Raw genomic sequence first — 19846 nt, 5'->3', positions numbered from 1 at the left:
GGAACTTGGATGCTACAGTACTGTATGTGATGTGATAATTGTTGAGAGTTTAAATACGTGTAAAGTAAATATACTACTGTTACATTTTAAAAGGCTGAAAATACAAACTTTGACTGAACAAAACTAGAAGAACAACTCCTCCAAGTAGAAGAACAAGGAAAAATTAACCATAAAAAGTATTACGTTTACAAACCTAGGTAGTTTGAATACTACTTTCGGCAGCATTAACTTCTACTTTTCCATGCTTTCACATAGAGAAGAAATTGCCCATTTGCTGACCAACGTCCATGTAATGTGAAATAGTTACTCTGATTTCTGACTCAGGTTGGAGGGGGACTATGTTGTCTGTCTGACTGTACTGTGAACTTAGTTGTTGCCAGTTCTTGGACTGCTTTTTGGCCTATTGGGAACCAGTGGACAGTAATATATTGTGGGTTTAGGCAACCACAGATGTTACTCAGATGATAAATTAGGAGATGGATGGGAGTGTGAATAGGTGAGATGTAATCTCTCAAGTTCTAGTATGAATTTTAAGCAATATATATTATTTGCCTAAATTAATTTCTATTGATTCTTTACAGTTTGTTTGTTTGTTTTAAATTTGCTTAACACTTCTTTCTTTTCTTTCTTTTAGGTGTTGGGAAATCATGTTTATTGTTACAGTTTACAGACAAGCGGTTTCAACCAGTCCATGATCTCACTATTGGTAGGTCTCTTTTATGCTGCACAATGCCAGTAGTTAGGTGGTGAGTTTGTGATGCTGTGGTAATGCAGGATTTGTGCTGTGTTAAGGTAACAATGAATCTCTGGGTGATAAATATTTGTTAGCTCTCAAAGTCAAGTGGGGGGGGGTGTCTTTTTTTTTTCTTATTTTGAAAGTACAGTCTGAAATAATTTAAGAAATACATAGCTGCAGTATCTTAACTGCCTCTTCCGAGAAACTGATAGCTGGGAACAAAAGAATTTACTAAGCTTGAAATGCATTCATGGTGATGCAAGTGGCATTTTTTTCACTAGGGAACATAATATTAGCCTAGCCACAAAACCCTGAAGACAAGTTACAGATAAACTAAAGCAAAGTTAACCTTAAAGATGAATTAAAAAAATTTACTATTTGGGAAGACTAACTTTTAGATACAAAAGGATTGAAGTGTGAATGTATTCACTCTATGGAAGGGACAAGGGTTTTCCTTCCCAACTCGTCAGTTGGATGTGGACCATTTATGTTACATATGATTTGATACTAAGGGAAATGAATGCATGTTGACAGAACACATTGCCTCTGATCTAACTTCAGTAAATTATACAAACTTTTGTTTATCTTTCCACACAAAATATGAGGAATAGTGTGGAAATAAATTCTTCGGTGGGCAAGCTTAGTTTGCAGATACGTTTTGGTGTTAAGTATAGCAGATGCCAGTCTTCAGTAAGGTTGCAGAACCTTTAAACTTGTTGATGTTATTTCGAGGAACCTATTGGCTCTAATCATGAGCACAAAATGTATTCCTAGTCTCTATTTTTAGTTTGTGCCCTGGAATAGGTAGGCATCCTGAGTTTGGGAGTACTGAAATAGATGCTTGAAATATAAACAGATATTCTTCATGTAACAGAATGTGTCAGGTGGTTTGATTATGGCTTCCCTTTCTCTTGACAGTCCTCCCACACTTTGTGTGGCTGTCTCATACAGTTCAAATTTTTTGGCTAACATCAGTTTTCGGATATTTGGGGTCTTGGCAACAGATAGTCTGGCTGACTAAAGAGTCTGAGTTCTTTAGAGAGGCATGAGTTATCTTTTTCTCTTTAGGCCTGCCAAATATATGAAACCTTGTATATCACTTGTGCCTTTGGCAGCCCTGTCACCTCAGCAGACTGATAGGCTGTGAGAAACAGCTTCACCTCAGCAGTGTGGTTGTAGTGCCAGTTCTTTGTCTGTGTACAGCTCACTGAAATCTGGGAGCAGAACAGAAATTAGTGAGATGAGGAGGTGAACCTAGACAGCAACATAATGAGAAATACAGTAATGGAGCGTGGGAAGCTGCTTGGAAAGGGGAAGAGGCTGGGAACAGCCTCCATAACTGCTAGGGCATGTGTGTGTGTGTGTTTTGGCCAGGTTCTCCCAATTACCTGAACGGATTTAGAAAGACAGAGAAAATTAAAAACATGGGTTCTATGTCATATGAAGGCCCCTGTGGGACAAGATTAGGGTGAGTTGATGTTAATTAATATATGCCCAACTGATTATATTAAAAGTCCTGAAAACAGTGATTTTAGCCTGTGGTACTGCAGATTCCATTCTTGCTGTGAGCAGCTCAAGAGAGGGGAAACTGAAACTGAACATGTGGGACACAGCCTTTGCATCTGGAGTTGTGCAAAAATCAGCCCCAAATTTTAGCATAACAAGCCTAAAATGTTATCTCCAAGGTTTAAGAAATTATGAGAGAAACTTTACCACTAATGAAAGCAAGATGGGAGAGGGAGGGAGGATAGAACACATAGAAGCAGGTATTTTTCTGTCTTTGAACTATATAAAGAATTGTATGTAACTGTGATGTGTACTCTAAAAACGTAAAATATGACAACTATCTCCATTTAGTTTTCATTTGGTAATTGAAGTATCTGTTATTAAAAGAAATTAAAGATAGAGGGAGAAGCTAGCTGCATGATGCAGTTTGGGGGGAAAAAAACCCAAAACAACTGCAAAAACCCAAACAAAACCCGAACACAACAGCAAAAAACAACACACACAACCCTAACTGTGCCCCCTCCACATATGTAGGTAGATATGGGTGATAAGAGCCATTTAAACATTATAGTTGGTTTACCCATTGCCCTTAGGACGTGCCCTTACTGTAAACCTCAACAGTTTCTATTCCTTGTTTAAGGGGACAAACTTACTGTCAAACTTTGTGTTTTTTCAAATTCAGAATTTTTCCTCAGCAGATGTTTTGATGGAACACGATAAATATCCTTTTCATTTTTTTATGGTGTAGTGTGTAGAAACTAAACATGTTGGAAGATTACTGGATTTAAATCAGCAGCTCTGTAGCCACATATGGAGATCAAGTAAAACTTGCAGTGTTTACACTCGTAGCAGTGCAAGGACCTTCCCCTGGCTTTACACTCGGCTTCAGAGAGAGCACTGTCATTCACCTGCTTCCTCCTTGCTGCCTCTCCACATCCATTCTTTTGATTTCTTTGCATACAGTTGCTGCAAGTTATTTGGTTGCTAAAGAGCACAGTGGTCTTTGGCCCATGACTTTTTTTTGGCTTCAGTATCATGTTGGGATGGGACTGCCCCCTTTCCCAAAATCATTTTGCACTCTCAAATATTCTAAACAAGCTTTTGAAGAGACCTTTGGAATACTTCAAATCAGGGCTGCTAAACTGAAAGACGACTTGAGGCCAAGTCTAGACAGCGATCAATTTTAGACAAACTTCAGCTACCTATATATTTTCTGAAATAATGGTTATATGAAGGATAGATTAATGGAAGTGTAATAGCCTTTAAATTTGTCTACTATCTCTAGCCATTTGTCAGATTTTAAATACTGCATTAATAGCCTCAATTTATACTTGATTTACTGTTAATGATCTTTAAATTGCTTTAAAAGATGATATTATAGGCTGAAGTTTTCTACTGAAGAAATTTCTTAAGTTTATTTGAAACTTTTTTTTTAGTCAGTTATTAAATATGATCTTTAGCTAGAAATTTGGAAGTGTTTTTTTTTCATAGACTGGTGTGTTTTAGTTAATACAGTAATAAAATTTATTTTTTGAAGGTAACATTTTGCATGCTCATTTAATAGAATATTTTACTGATAAAGAATTGTAGGTTTAATTTCTTCTAAACCAGCTTCAGTAGTCTGTTATTGGTACAGTGTTAAAATAACTGTGACTTCAATTTCCTGTTTGCATTCAGAAGGAAATATGTTTCCCCCTCCAATCTAGAGCTACTAAATATTTTGGAAAACGTTGTAGGAAATACCTCCCTGACTCTTGTTCTAATTAATGCATTTTTAAAGTACTTGGACAGTAACAGTTACCTTTCTTCTTGAAAACTTTCCGTTTCTTTCAGGCACCTGGAAAAATAACTGAAAGCAGATTGTGAAAGAGATTATTTCCTATAATGCTGAGTGAACTTAAACTTATGTTCTTGCTTTCATAGTATTTGATGTTCCTCTTTCTGATATATGCTAATAACGTAAACTTTTGTAAAATCTATTCAGGTGTAGAATTTGGTGCTCGAATGATCACTATTGATGGAAAACAGATAAAGCTTCAGATATGGGATACGGTAAGTAATAAATCGTAAAAATTGTTTAAACTTATGGCCCCACTAACTTTTCCTTTATTCTGGCTAAGGTCTCTATCAACTCTCATGCTATGCACTTTGTCTTGCAGCTTCCTTTGGTTTCTATGAAGTTAAAAATTTGCTAAATTTTCCTTTTTTGGTGTGATGTATTCTTAGTGCAATTTTTTGGTATTTACACTAATTTCCTCAACACTGTCAGATTTGTAAGACTTCATTTCATGGTGTCTCATTTTTTGTGAAAGTCTTCTGTAATTTTAACAACTTAGATTTCTCTGAATAAAAATTGTGCATTTATGCAGGGTTTGGTAAATACAACATCTTGTTGTGATGTGTCTACTAGCTTTAGTCAAGTTCTCTATAGGAAATGTTTGCATTTCTAAGGTAGAAGAAAACATATGGCTCACTTCTTGTAAAAGAACACTTAAGAATAAGGTTCATTATAATCATAAAGACAGTAAATACTTCAGATAGTCAAGAAGGGATTAGTAAAAGCTTAAAGTTTCAAAACGCTTTCCAAAATCAGACTTTGACTTTCGAGGCAGTTCAGGTTAAGAACATACATTTGCTATTTTCTTCTTGCCACTTTACTGTAGTGTAGTCAGCCTCACTGTCTACATGAAACAACTTTAAGATGTTCATACTGATAGCTTTGTCTTTCAAATGTGTTTAACTGTTCCCTAAAGCAGAGTTGCCTGTTCCCTTTTCCAAAAGCATTTTAGGATACCTTTAGAAACTGACAGGTACATGAACCGTAGCCTCATGTATGTGCTCTTTTTGGTGCAGCAAGTTAGTGAAAGATCATACATTTATATATGCATGCCCACATATGTGTATATGTAAATGTAAACTTAGTGAACTTCCTAGGTAAGACCTTACTTATTTTACCAACTCATGATGTGAAGTGGCATCTGACACCCATGTCTCCTTGGAAGTTCTCTGTGAAAAGGTGTAGAACGATTTGGTCAGCTTACTTCGGGCTTCTTATGCCCTGGACATTTTTACTACTATAATTGTGCATTGCTGATTACCAAGGTGGCTGAGCATTTTTAAGTTCAGTAAACAAGCAAATATCTGCAAAAACAGTAACCTCATAATCAAACATCTGGTATATCTTGTGACTACATGAGAATATATCTAGATTGATCCTTGTTTTCTAAAATTTGGACAGATTCTCTGTAGCCAAAAGTGCTAATTTTACTACTAGTGCAACCACTGTCTTTCTTTGGCTTTTGAACTGATTTTCTTAATCTCCTCGGATACAAATGAACTTCAACTATGTTTGAGTAGATTGTGCTTGTCTTGGTGCCTCTGACTCAGTGGCTTTTTGGAGTCTGTCATCTTGAATGCATGTAAATTGTCTAATATCCAAAATATCAACCCAATTGCTTTTGACTATAATTTATAAACTCCTTTTGAGCAGGGATTTTTTTCTGCATAGTTTCTTAAGTATATCGTACAGAAATTAAAAATTTTGAGAACTTCCATTCACTGAGTAGACTGTATGCTTATTTTGTAAGCAATGAATGCCTTAGTGTATTGGCCATAGTTAAAAATTAACCTATTTAAATTTAAAGGTTATTTAACTATTTTAATTTAAAGATTATGGTCTGATTTTTAAAATATGAGATATTTCTATTCTAACCTAATCTTGGCTTGTAAGCATATCTGAATTCCACTGTCTCAGTTTTGGTCTTGCATGCAGAGGTGTTGAAGGAATAGCAAAAATAACAAATGTGATGAGGTAATTCTCAAGAGATACTTTTCTTATGGGACACAAAAGAGTATTCCATAATGACCAAGGTTACTATGCCTGTATCATGTATCTGCATTGAGTATTCCCTGATTTGCTGTTAGCCAAGACTGCTACTGTTACTGCTGGTTTCTCTGTATTTGTTAAGCTATAACAATTTCTGTTTAATAAGAGAAAGTTCATTTTACACCTGTTGCAAAGGAAAGACGTGAAGTATTTTGTTGCTGTTGGTGCTTACTGAGTCACACATCAGCATCTCTCTGATTTAGTGCTAGCCTTACACACCTGCTTTTAATCCTTCACTGAACAGGATGCATCCTGAGCAGATACATAAGAATTGGAGAACTGAATAAAATTTGTTTTGATTGTTCAACAATAAACTTGCTTTCTTAAGAGAATCAAAATTTCAGGTTTTTCTGACTCGATTTCTTCTAGGCAACAGTGATGATTTCATGTTGTCTTCGGTAGATCACTGGAGCTCAAAGGAAAAGTGTGTCTTATTAAAGGGAACATATGGAAGATGCAGCATACCTCACTGCAGGACTATGTCATACCTTACAGGGGCAGCTGAAGCTAACAATGTTACATGTCTCTGAGATCCATTTTTGTGTCCTTCTTGTATCAGAACTCAAGAATATTTTACTTTTTCATTAGCATCTTAGTTTGGATCAGGATTGTGTTATGGAAGTTAGTTCTGCTTACTGCAGTCTGTTTTTCATATGGGAGTATACAAACTGAATTCCTATTGGATGAGGCCAGATGGGAAGATATGCTCAAGGAATGCACGTATACCCATTAGAAAGTAGTCCAGTATTTGGTCCTGTGAGCTGGTAGTCTAGTAAAGCTAGTCTGATTAAAAAACTCACCCATCCCGAGGAAAAAAAAAACCCACAGCTGCAAACTCACATTCTATGAAAGATACTCAGTATGGCCCTCACATACTTAGTGTTATGTTGCAGTCTTGGCTCTGCTGTTCGTGTCAGCACAAGCAAGTAGTGTGTCCTGTTGTTCTCTCCTAGCTGCAGGCTGCTCTGGATCTCCCCACTGCTGGGCTCTGCAGGCTTGCTGCTGCTGTGTGCTGAGGCATGCCCAGGTGTTTAGGTCTGTGAGTCCTTAGGTTTCACTTTTCCTTTTTGATGCCTTTAGGTCAGTCAAGAGGAGTCGAGATATGGAACCAAATTGTTCATTTGTCTGTCTTGTCTCTAGATTATTTCATTTACTGTGTCTTTAATCTTAGTAGTGGCTTTCAGTAGTTGGATAGACTGAGAAATACTTTTGTCCAACTGATTAGTTGGTGATTGCCTATTGTGATAAATTAAGCTACTCTTTTATGGAAGTGTGGTATTTGAGCTAGTGTCAGCTGCACAAATATCTTTTAGGGAACTAGAAGTAGTGTACAGCAGCAAGTAAGGATTAAAATGACTCCCAATTCTGGAAACTGCTAAGCTTTCTGAGTTTAAACAAGCTGTGTAGATGAGGTTGGTTGTTTTGTGGCAGCAGCATAACACTGAGAAATATTAAAATGGCTTCTCCTCAGAAGTATTTCATTGTTATGGAGAGATGCTGGCTTGTTACCAGGCTGAGTCAGTGGCCTTCATTTTGTTGTTGAGGGGGATGTTCTGTATTGTATTGACTGTTACTAACAAGTCATTGTTGATGAGCAACAGTAAGCAGTAGTTGAAAGAGGGTATTTAAGTTCTCTCAGACACTGCAGCAGCAGAGATCAAAGATGATACTAAGTAATACTACTGTCGTCTAAATTGACACGAGTGAGATTTTTTCCTGTGTATTAAAATGTTATAATTTTTAATATCTATTTCAGCTTTATTTCATGGAAATCTGTGATTAAAACATGTTTTTATTATGTTTATATACCACCTTAGCGTTGCTCAGACAGATGAAATATCTGAAATAATTGGTTTTTATAAGCTAATTACAAGTAAGTGCTTGGTTTCCATACAAGTGTGTTTTCTAATTGAATTGACAGTGTTTTCTAGTGAATGAGAGCTTACACAAAAAAGCACATTTGGGGAAGACAGGAGACGTAATTGTTGAAGGCATAGTTCACTTTCAGATATTCTGAATATACTACATCTTCTTGGAAATTAGGTTATTTTTCATGTAGTTGCAACTGCTTTAGATCTAGTAGAACCAAATGAAGTTCCCTCATTCATTAAATGAATATCCATTTCATCTTACTGATTCTGACAATTGCTAGGATGTAAACTTCACCCCCAAGAGTTCTTTACCAACTGTCTGCTTCATGATATTTTCTGCTTGCTTTGGTAGTCAGAACATACTCTTATGTTCATGGACAGTTGGTGTATTCTTTTATATGCTTTTACTAATTTGACTTTTTAACGCTGGAACCTGCATGAATGTGGCTGTGTGTCATGGCCCTCTGTTACACTGCTGTGAAGTAACATCAAGAACTTAGAGGATCTACTTTGGTTCCTGAAACTAGTTTGATCTTCAGTTCGGAGATGGTGTTTGCTGCTGTGTGGGAGGATTAACTTATTTCTGGATTCGTGTATCTGAGGGTGGAGTAGGGAGATTTGTCCATTTAATGGTTAATCCTATTGCAGTTTGTGTAGTATGACCATCATCTGAACTTCAGTGCCGGTAGCTAAGTTATTGTTCACACCCGTGCTGGCACTTCAAGAAGCTGAGGCAACCTGATACACCTTTTAGCTTACTGTTCACAAACCTTTGTTTGTCATGCTTAAATGTGTTTGGTTATTGAATTACTGTAATATCTGTGTTATTTTCTGACTGGTTTTAGATTTCTTGCCAGTTTATCCATAGCCTTCTACAACAGTGGAGCAAACTCTTGCTCAGGACAAGACCTTAAGTGGGAGGAGTGTGACTCACTTTTTTAGGTAGTAGAACTTCCATTTTAGTGAGGATAGCTACTTAAAACCTAAAGGTTTCAAATACCTTGAGATAAACCATAAGTGTACTTCTAATAATGGAAGGCTAAAGCTTTATTTCTGTGATGTGTTGGGAATTGCTCTACATCTCTAAATGGCATTTATTCAACACCAACGGAAGAAGGGACAGATGTACAAATTGTCTGTATTTAGACATATGTACAGTTTCACCCTCAGGGATCTGTAGTCCACTTGAAATTTCAGTTCTTCATGCTGACGGGGTTATTCTGAAACAACAACGCAACTTGGCTGAATCCTTCACATAAATTCTGACACTTTCTCATATTGGTATGGATTCTTCTTCATAAGCGTCTTTAGTTCTGTTCTTGTTTGGGAATGACTTTGCTGGAAACAACAGTGGTTGTTTTTTATTTTTACACTACTGTGCCTATTTGTACTACATGCTAGTAAATCACCTTAAAATTCTGTTTATTCTGGATTAGAGACACGATTGTAAGAAAGATGAATGCATTTATATAAACAAGTTACCGTGTGACTAAAAGGCTGTTAATTTATTTATAACTTTCAAAACTATATATAAAGGTATGTATTGCTCCCCTCACTGGAACATTTTGTTCCAGGGATCAACTTTGTAGAGTAGTTCCCAACTGGCAGCTGTCAGAGGTGGTGTGACACTTGTGTAAGTTGGTTATTTCTTAGATGTCTATACAACTTAGGAAAGTATAAACAAATGAAATGAGGAGTTCCCAATGTGAAGGAGATGTTCTGTCACTGGTTTTGAACATACCACACACCTACGCCTGTTCTAAAAGTGAGGGAGTCTAGAGCTACTAGCTATGGTGTTTTGTGGTTTCTCAAATTTCACGTAGATGTATACTATAAGGTTTCCTCCTAATAAAAACTGCTGGTCAGCCTGGATGGTAAAGACCTGCTGGGATGCACTCACATAACTTAGTCCTTGAAGAAACTTTCCAAATCCTTCATCATTGAGAATAGAGAATTCAGCAAAATTTACTTTTTTCTAGGGAGGTGCTCTCTTGTGGGTCCTGTTTTATTAACTACTTTCTTGTCCTGTGTCATGGCTCTTTTAATTTTTTTTCCCTTAGTTTATAGATTCAAAAATATGCAGGTAAAGAACTTGCAAGTAACCCATTTTGCAACTGACACCCATGTGACTACACCACACACTTGGAAATGACACAGAGATTTCCTCTGGGAATAGTAGCACTTGGAGTCTTTTCTTAAGTGTGCCACAGATACTGTGTCTGTGGTAACAGAGTTGCATGGCTTAAATGTTCCTGAAAACTTTAGTGCAGGTCCTAATTCTCCATGCGTCTTAGTTGACCTGAGGTCGCTATATATGATAACATTTCATGTCTTGCTTACATTATTATTCTGAAATTGTTTTGGTCTCTATACTGAAATATGTTTTTGGAAGCACATGGGATGTATATTCATGCTGTTCAAGGGGGATGAAGATTTTTGTACTCTTTTAAAGACTTGTGATTTCTAGAACTATGATTATGTAAATCTTATCGAAAAGTTTGTTGACTAATATGATATGAATTGTAAAAGCTTACAGTACAGAAAACAGCCAGCACTTAAAACATTGCTTATTTATCAGAGGCCCACATTTTTTCATGATTAGTGATCTGCTGACATCAGACCTAGCACCTGTTTCTTTGAGGAGAGAGGATGCATGCTCAGGCCTGCTCAGCGTGCAGTTTTGGTTCCTGTAGGCAGCTGTGTCTGAGCTGGAGTTTCTGCATTTGAAATCGCTGTCATGGTCTGGCTATTACCAACAATATTGTCCATCTCCCCACTTCCACTGCAGTGTAGTTCTGAGAGTGGTTATAACCAGGGGTTGTCTTGGAATAAAGACTTGTGTCACCTGTACTGGATGTAATAGGGCCTTTGAAAATACCCTGTTTAACAATTATTTAGTGACTGTTGCCCCCCTTATTCCCCACATCACAGCCCCTGAGCCTCCCATGATCTGGACATGGATCTGGGCAACCTGCTTTGAGTGGTCCTATTTGAGCCAGGGAGATTGCAACAGGTGACCTCGAGAGGTCCCTTTCCCACCTCAATCATTCTATGATTATGTGAAAAAAAGCTTTTTAATATGGAAAAGATAAAAACAAGCGAGTGCTGGATTTTGCAGGAGCACGAAAGGGATAGTAATAACAAAATTATACTTAAGATAAAGGGCTTTTTCTCTCATATCAAAGCTGATTTGAATTTAATACTGAGCTTCTAAACTGCTACTTCTGTCTGTTGCTGCTTGTAACAAGTAGCTAAACTTGGGTAGGTCCTACTTTGCAAGACTGATAAAGTACAGTAATAACACACTTGTATTTTATTTTTTTATTAGTCAGTTTTGACTAATAGCCTACACTTTCTTTTGGTTTTGTCTTCTTTGAAACAGCATGCCCCCCTTGAAAAAAAAGGGAGGGGACAAGAAGCAAGTTGTCAGATGAAAAAATGCTTTAAGCAATAATGATACTTACAAAAAAAAAAAAAAAAAAAGCTGTGGAGTATTTTCCACATACATAACCCTGCTATTTGACCTTCCAGATCTCATTGAGGATTATACTGTTAAAATAGATGTAAATTAATTCTATATATATAGAAAAGGTGCTTCTTATTATATAATACATTCTTTATATTATATATAAAATAAAAAATAATATAGTGAATCTTATTTACAAAAACTCAGTTTTATTCTGCTTAGAATGAAAGGGAATTCAGTTTGTATTTTCCATTGGTATAGGTAAGCACAAATGCATTATTCCTGTATGGAAGATGTGATCCTTTCACCAAAGAAGATACAATTTGCCACCCTTCAGAAAGCAGTGATATTTAAATTTCAACATGGGCAAATAATTAAAAATATTACAGTATTTTCAGGATATATATACTGAACTTCTCTAAGTGATTCTTTTAAGAACTCGCAATTCATACCTTCTTTTACGATCTGCTAGAAACCTCTGACAAACTTGCTTGACCATTATTAATTCGCTCAGGGAGATGAACAATTTCATATGTCAGGGTGGAATTTATGAAGGTGAAACAGGCAATCTTAATGTGGTAGACAAAGTCCAGGTCATGTATGAATTTTAGGCAATAGATGCAATACAGTGGTAACAACAACTCTGTTCTCTGATTAGGAGGGAAATGTTTCATGTATTTACCATCCACTTGAACTAGTCACCATACCAAGAAAAAGTAGAGCTTAGTGGAACTTCTGTGTAGGAAACCCAAGTATTGCACTAAAAAACTGTTGGTTTTTTTTTTTTTTTACTATTTCTCGGTGTGTTCTACTGGATTTTCTGTATTTTACTATCACTATTTACATCAAGATGTACTTGGACTATCAACCAAGAGCATGTGCTCACATATTCTAATCATGTTGAAACTATTGAATGTGTTGTCTGTATTTCCTTAATTTTTTCACCAGAATGGCTAAGATCAAATGTTTTCTTAAACAGAAGTAACTGATTATTCTGGAAGATAAGGATGGTTTCTAAAGACTAAACATGCCAAAACTTGTTGTGCCACTGTTCTTGTTCAGTAACAGTATCTAGACCAAATTCTCCTTGAATTCAAGAATTCTTGGATTAATAGTAAGAAAAGTACAGTAACTGTGAGAAGAAAAAGTTATTCGTACACTGATTTTGTAGGCAGAGCTGAAGGGTAACTTTTAAATGATAAATATTTAATTCCTACTTTTCATGGTTTTAAATCAGGGCAATTTCCTATAGTTTTGCAGATAATTAACTTACTACACATAGGGGTTTTTTCAGCATTAATATTAGTATTTCTTGAACATGTTCTTTGTTATCTTTGAATTATTCTAAAGCATCTGTTATTACTAAATATTAGAAGTAAATATTTCCTCTAACAAGTGTCAGGTGCTAGATAGCTCTTCTGAAAAACATGAGCATCGGGAGCTCAAGAACTGCAACTATGAATATGTATTTTTCAGGACTGTGTTCTTTTGAGCATTTTCTTTTCAGTGCTGAGAGTTTTACAGGATACTTTTCTATGAGAACTATCTAATTTATGTAGAATCTAAAGTTTTTCACAGTTTTCATATGAAGATGACTCTTGTGTCCTGTAGCTGCTTTGACAAGCATTATTTATCAACTACAGAGGAAATTGATTAACTGTGGAGCAGAATTGTGTAAAATTGAATTCATGACTATTTTCTGTTTCTTCTTAATAAAATGATTATGAAAGAATCCCATCTGAAGACTGTTGAAAGCTGACTGCAGTTTATGATATAACGGATAAAATCTGCATCCTTGGCCTTCCAACAACCTTTACACCAGCAGATGGTGGGCGTAAAGATGTCATTCATCATTTATTTACAATGGACTTTATTTATTCTAGTGTCAACAGCTGCCCCAGGGAGCGGGTTATTGAATTCAAATGTGAAGCTCTGGGTTATTTGCTTCCTTTCAAATTTGTCTTCAGAGCTTAGTTGCTAGGAGTCCATTCTGTGCTCTAATAATGATTCATGTATTGTGAAGCCATTCAGTAAATTGGGTTGTCAGGGATTGCCAAAAAAGGTTTAGAGGTCTTGTTCCGATTTTTTTTTTTTTTTTTTAAAACAGCACTGTGCTTTAGTGTGTGTCTTCTCCTTATGTGCCTTCTCTTGCTACTGTTGGAGACTTTGTCCCCAGTTGTCCCCTCTCTGATTTCCCCTCCATATTCCTCCTTGTCCCTGTCTTCTCAAAAGTAAAATTCTATGATCCTGTGATTGTAAATTTGTGGTGTTCAGGACCAAAAAATAAATACGAGATATGAAATAACAACACTTTGTTTTCTACAGGCAGGGCAGGAGTCCTTCCGCTCCATTACAAGATCATACTACAGAGGGGCAGCAGGGGCTTTACTAGTGTATGACATTACAAGGTGAGAATGCCAACTGGATTACAATGATATATCTTTGTAGAATTGTCCTATGATGTATAGCAGTGCTAAAATGTCTCATTTAGTTTGGCTTTTTATATAGATATTTGTAGTCTAACCTTGTGTCAACTTTCAACTGCTCAAAATCAAGCAATAGCCTATGTAACCTATATACTTCCAATTTTCTCTGTATAGTAGTTGAGAATAAGTATACATAAAGGCTCAGGAAGAATGAAACAAAATATTTTTTTTTTTTAACTATTTGACCATGAACCTCTGGATTGTCTTTATTGAGAAAGACCTGAAAATATTTCATTAATTCCTTTCTAATGTTTTTATTATCGTGAGGTTTAATTTTTCTTTAATTATAACAGATTACTTTACTGATGTGCCATTCTGCAAAGGAGTGAAATAGTAAAACATGGAAGTTTGGTTACAAAAAATACCAGGAAACCTCCACTGTTGCTGTGTTTATGAGATTTGGGAAATACAGGTCTTGATGTCGTATTTTTTTTAGTAGCTGTTCAGAAGTTACAAAGGTTTTCCTGCTGTACTGAATAAAGTCTCTATATACAGCAAGTTATCGGTAAAATTGTGGGTACTGTGGGTGGCTTAAGAGGATTTTGGAGCCTGAACACTTTCAGAAGTTGTGTGCCTTCTTTTGTGGATCCTAGCTCTTGTTGCTGCATTGAGCAATGACTTTTACTAGGGATTTCCTAAATGTTTTTGTTCCCAGTTTATGTTTAAATATCGGGAAGTAACATATTCTTTCCACTGGATTTACAATAAATGAATCTTTGATTTGTAAATAAATGGGTTTACTCTGATGATTAATATCTTAAAATCACTCTATAAGTATGAGATTTAATATTTAGTGTACTCATTCTGTAAAAACTGTAACATGCCACATTTGTCTACCTCACTTTAAAAGACTTTACTGCCAAAGTTATTATTCAGTTTATAAACTCAGAAAGTTAGCAATCGTTTTCTACCTTCAGTAGAGAAAGTATTACTATATGAGCATGTGATGATTTGTACTGTTGTTTGAATTGTTGAAGCTGTTGGGGACTTTTAAAATTCTGTTCAGCAGGTTTTATATGTATATAAAATTATAGATTCTTATAGCTATAGGAATCCTCTTTACTCTTTGTAGCAAACATGTTTTCAATTACTTTTTAGGCAGAGTTCATTAATGCTCCTTGTTTACGAAATTTTTGTTCAACTATTCTGTCTCTCACAAAGGGATTACTGACTTTTATCCCTGGAGCATGTGTACTAATAAATGATTTGATTACTCAAGTAGAGAAGCTGACAAAGAGAGGCAAAGGATTTCTTGAAATACTGTTTGTAATTTTCCTTCTCTTCTGTAACTTAGGAGGGACACTTTCAACCACTTGACAACTTGGTTAGAAGATGCTCGTCAGCATTCCAATTCCAACATGGTTATAATGCTTATTGGAAACAAAAGGTAAAGTTTTTTGCAGCTATTATTTTATAATAGGGAAAGATTTATGACTCTGTATTTCACCTTTTGTTTTTTTCTTATTTGTAGGAAAAATATTGCCTTTAAATTCCTTTCAGTCACTGGGTAGTTCTGTGGTAAATCTAAAACCTTTCCTATTCTAATTAGACTAATACAATGTACAGCATATGGATCAACTACCTTATGTTCTGAGTATCTTTTTTAGAAGTAATTTTATTTTTAAAGGATTGACTGTGAATGCATGAAGTCATGGACTCTCTGAATTATTTTCTCATCGTGTTTTTTTACGTCTGGAATCACCAGTTAGAAGGACCTATAAGTCTCTGTTATAAAGAGAATATGATTCCTAATTTGAGGTGTTCTAAAGTGCTTTAGTTTTTGGTTAAGAATCACAGCAGAAAAAAAATGTCATTTAAAAAAACCCTGAAGCCCATACTACAGGATTCACTTCAGAAACTTCTCTTAAGTGTAAAAAGTATGTACCTCAGTGATTATATGAGATGCTTCTGAATTAGCCTTTTCCATAATCTGTACCTTTTTTCCAGGATTGGAGGCAGAGAATGCTTTTTCACCATTTCCTAGTGAATTCACTGGGTGATGAATATGCAACTAAAAGTTTCAGAAGTGTTACCTAATTTGTAAACAATTATTTACTTGGTCTTCTCATCAGCTACACTGTCCAAAGTTATAAAATGATTCCTTATTGATGCTGAGGCTTTGATCTGTAGTGAAGGTCTTTATAAAAACACATCAGTGAATACATTAAGTTCATCTGTAATTTTTCTAGTTTTTGATCCAGTGAATTGGAGGATCATGTCTATAATTTCTTGCTGGATGCAGGATTTTTTCAAAATATCAAAAGCATATTCACCTCAGAATTTAATAATCCATTAGTTACGGGCCTTTACCTAATTGACCTGAACTTGTCTCCATGCCTCAGCAATTTTTGAAGGTAAAGATAACAGTTGAAATAATGGTGTGCATACTTGCCCCTTAAAATTTAATTAACAGCTAGGTCATTTCTTAGATGCTGCTGAGAAACAGCCTTGTGATAGAGTCTTGCATTCTTCCTATGCAGACTATACCACATGATTGCACGTTATAACATGCTATTTGCAGTTAGCTCAGGAATTCCCAGTTAAACTAGGTTTTATTCAAGCAATAAATATTCTTAAAATTTGTACTGTAAATTAAGTTACAGATCAAGGTGCCACATGGACTAAAGTTCTTTAAGAAGCTTTTTAAAGGAGATTTTTTCCAAGGAGGACAGGAAGAAAACTCCTTCAATTTTCTTTGCGTTATCCTGAAAGTTCTTATGTAGGGCATAGTGCTAGAGATGGATGGAAGGAAGAACACATATACTAACATAATATTTTTGAAGGAATACATACTGTTCTTATGACTCCCAGAAGTGCATTTGACATAAGTTTGTAGTACTGACTTATGACTGGATTTTAAGAGTGTTGAGAATTTAATTTGAAATATAATGGCTGTTTGTTGAAAACATGACAAATACTAGTGTTAAAACATGACAAATACTGTACTTAATCTTCTTTCCAGAACAAAGCATAGCTATATTGATCTAGTAAGACCAAATGCTTCGAATTATTCCAATGGAGAGAGGAAGACAACTGTGGTTAGTAGAAGCAGTTAAAGCTCTTTAAGAATATGTTTAGGTATTGGTAGTGAATTTTGATTGGGCTGTCACTGCAGTTTTTGATACAACTGCACTATTTCAAGTAAAAAGTTCATGTTCTGTCATGGAGATAACAGTGAAGTGAATCAAGGTTTTTTAAGAAAGATATTTTTGAGGGTAGCATGGTAGTAGCAAATAAAGACATTTCTTAGGTTCAAAAAGAGAACGTCAGATAACTAATGCTGGAAATATAATGAACATCAACTGAAAAATTATTTTAAGACGTTTCTTGTATCCTTATCTTCAAATTAATTTTTTAATGTTTAAGTGATCTGCTGAATTGTATTGACTCTATAACTCATCTGAGCTAGCATTTAGTTGTTAAAAATAACAAAAACCTGCTTTGCTGCAAAATAGATGCCACAGTGAGTATTCTTTATTTTTAATATATGTATAATTACAAGGTTGACAAACACTGAAGCCTAGTATGATGCTTTGTATTTGTATTTTGACTGCAAATTAAACATATCTGTTTGTATGCTGTTTAGTTGAAAAATGTGTACCTGAGGAGGTATTTTTACATGTGCAATTTAGATGAGACTTTACTGAAAAATATATTTTATATTTATTATTTATGTATGTGTACCATTGTTGCATAAGATGTAATATATTTACAAAGAGGACAAACTGTCTTTTCGTAAAGAAGCTTTAAAAAGTAAAATTCTTCTCTATATGATTTATGTAAATGGTTTTGTCTTTAGTTGTCCAGTCCAAGAGGGCTTTTTTCTGCTCTTTTGTGTAATATTTAACTTTCAACTAAATTGCTTGGAAAGCAGGAAGCGAAAAATTGTCTAATAGTTACTTCAATTTCTTTTGCTATTGAACAGTCAGGCCTAGACTTCCAAAACCTAAATGCTAGCTTATTAAGAGAGAACAGCTAATGTAGTTCAAAAGAACTTATTTTTGCTTTTAGATCATTTTATCAGAACGGGAATTGACTGTATGAAGTTTTGCTACTGAATAGAGAAAATGAACTTTATTTTTTTAAATTATTTTTAACATTAGGAAAAAATTTATAAAGCTCCCTTATCAGCTCAGCTTTACAGTATTGGATTGGTAGATAACATTATACTAGAAGAGAGTGATACGTACCTAAAATGACAGTGTCTAAAGTTAGTATTCAAGGAATACCTGGATAAATATCACTATCCTGTTGAAAGCCATTCCATGAAGCCTTTGATAAGATTTATGTCAGCTAGGATTGATAGCTCAAGCAAGTATGATGCCTGTGGCTATTCCACATACTGTAAGCGCAAGGCTTACAATAATTCTACCTTATTTAAGGGCTTGAATAGATATCCCTATGTACCTAAGTTCTGGAGGGGGCTCTTGGTTTATAAGGCTTATAAGCATGCTAGTGAAGAATAATATTTAGACAGACATGTTGGACCATGTAATAACTTTTTTTTCTTCCATCTTAGTGATTTAGAATCTAGACGAGAAGTCAAGAAAGAGGAGGGTGAAGCATTTGCACGAGAGCACGGACTTATCTTTATGGAGACATCTGCCAAAACTGCTTCCAATGTAGAGGAGGTAACTTTGATGAACACTGGCATTTTACTAAAACATTTTACTAAAACAGTTGCTTTGAATTGCACTTTGTATGGATACTGTTTCTCTAGAGCATTGATTCCTTAACTTGAATTAACTACTCTTAAATTTATATTACAAGAAAGACAATGCTGCACCTGATTGCATAGCACTAATTATATTGTTGAGCCTTATTAATGTATTCGTGGGGTTTTTTTAAGTATTTCATCAGAGAAATAGCTCATTTCTGTGTGCCCTGAAATCTAAGACTAGAATAGATGTGCTAGTCCAAAGCAAACCAAACTATTGGTATTCTTGGCAGATGTAACTCTAACCTGTTTTAAAGCCTCTAATATTTTACAAGCTCTTCAAAGCAATATATTGCAGTGCTTTAGTGTTTGTGTTGTATTCATCTTTCCACTACCTAGTAGGAATCTTCTTTGCTTCAATTCACACACAGCTTCTTTTTTCTGTCACTCTACAAAGCTGCTGAAGAGGTCAGTCTTGGTTGCTGTAGTCTGCTATGTATTTGAATAAGATTTTTGGTTTTTGCTTCTTTAAAGAATTTAAGTCTTTTCAAGTTTGGCTTATAGTTCATATTTCTGGACACATGTGAGTTCTTGCATATCTCACCTTGATTTACTGCATGCCTTTCTTGAAGAGTGGTTGTGGTGGGCTGCTCTCAGCCAGTAACTGAATCCCCAACGAGTTGCTTACTTGGTCCCTCTGTCCAGCAGGATCCTTCTCTCCAGAAGAGCCAAAGCAAGAAAAACTCAAGGGCTGAGATACAGAGTTTAAAAAATGAAGGAAAGACATGAGGGAAGAGTGACAGAAAGGCAGTCACTCACAACTGTGAGCAAGAGTGACTTTGATTACCCTTTAGTTTTTATTCTTGAGTGTGATGTCAGATTATATGAAATATCCCTTAGGCCATATCATGGCTGTGTTGTGTCCCCTATGATTTTGCCTTCCCTAACCCTGATCACTGGCAGGAGGAGGGCAGAGTAAGAGACACAAAACCTTGACACTCAGCAGTAGCTAAAACATCAGTGAGTTATCAATACTGTTTTAGTCATAAATCCAAAACACAGCACCATGCAGACTGTAAAGGAAACTAACTGCATTCTAGCCAGACGCAGTACAGTGGTGAACAGAGAGCTCCAGCTGAGATGTTAGTGCTATGTAAAGCAGAAAGATTGCTTCACGTGTCTTTAAAGCCCATGCTCAGTTCCTACATCCGCAGTGACCTTTTTTATAACAGCATGAC

At 35.6% G+C, this 19846-nt stretch overlaps 1 protein-coding gene across 1 annotated transcript in view; it reads left to right on the top strand.

Annotated features, from left to right (window-relative positions):
• Window positions 1-19846, top strand: part of RAB2A (RAB2A, member RAS oncogene family) — a 41445-nt gene that overhangs the window by 9869 nt on the left and 11730 nt on the right. Inside the window, exons 2-6 of the mRNA XM_050329133.1 lie at window positions 635-706; window positions 4227-4294; window positions 13791-13873; window positions 15246-15338; window positions 18471-18582. Of these exons, the coding sequence (XP_050185090.1) occupies window positions 635-706; window positions 4227-4294; window positions 13791-13873; window positions 15246-15338; window positions 18471-18582 (428 nt within the window). The remainder of the gene's footprint in view (window positions 1-634; window positions 707-4226; window positions 4295-13790; window positions 13874-15245; window positions 15339-18470; window positions 18583-19846) is intronic.

Source organism: Myiozetetes cayanensis, unplaced genomic scaffold (assembly GCF_022539395.1).
Source record: "Myiozetetes cayanensis isolate MyiCay16 unplaced genomic scaffold, myiCay2020 scf1, whole genome shotgun sequence".
Classification (NCBI taxonomy): Eukaryota; Metazoa; Chordata; class Aves; order Passeriformes; family Tyrannidae; genus Myiozetetes; species Myiozetetes cayanensis.
This window is presented reverse-complemented; position numbering and strand designations above follow the sequence as displayed.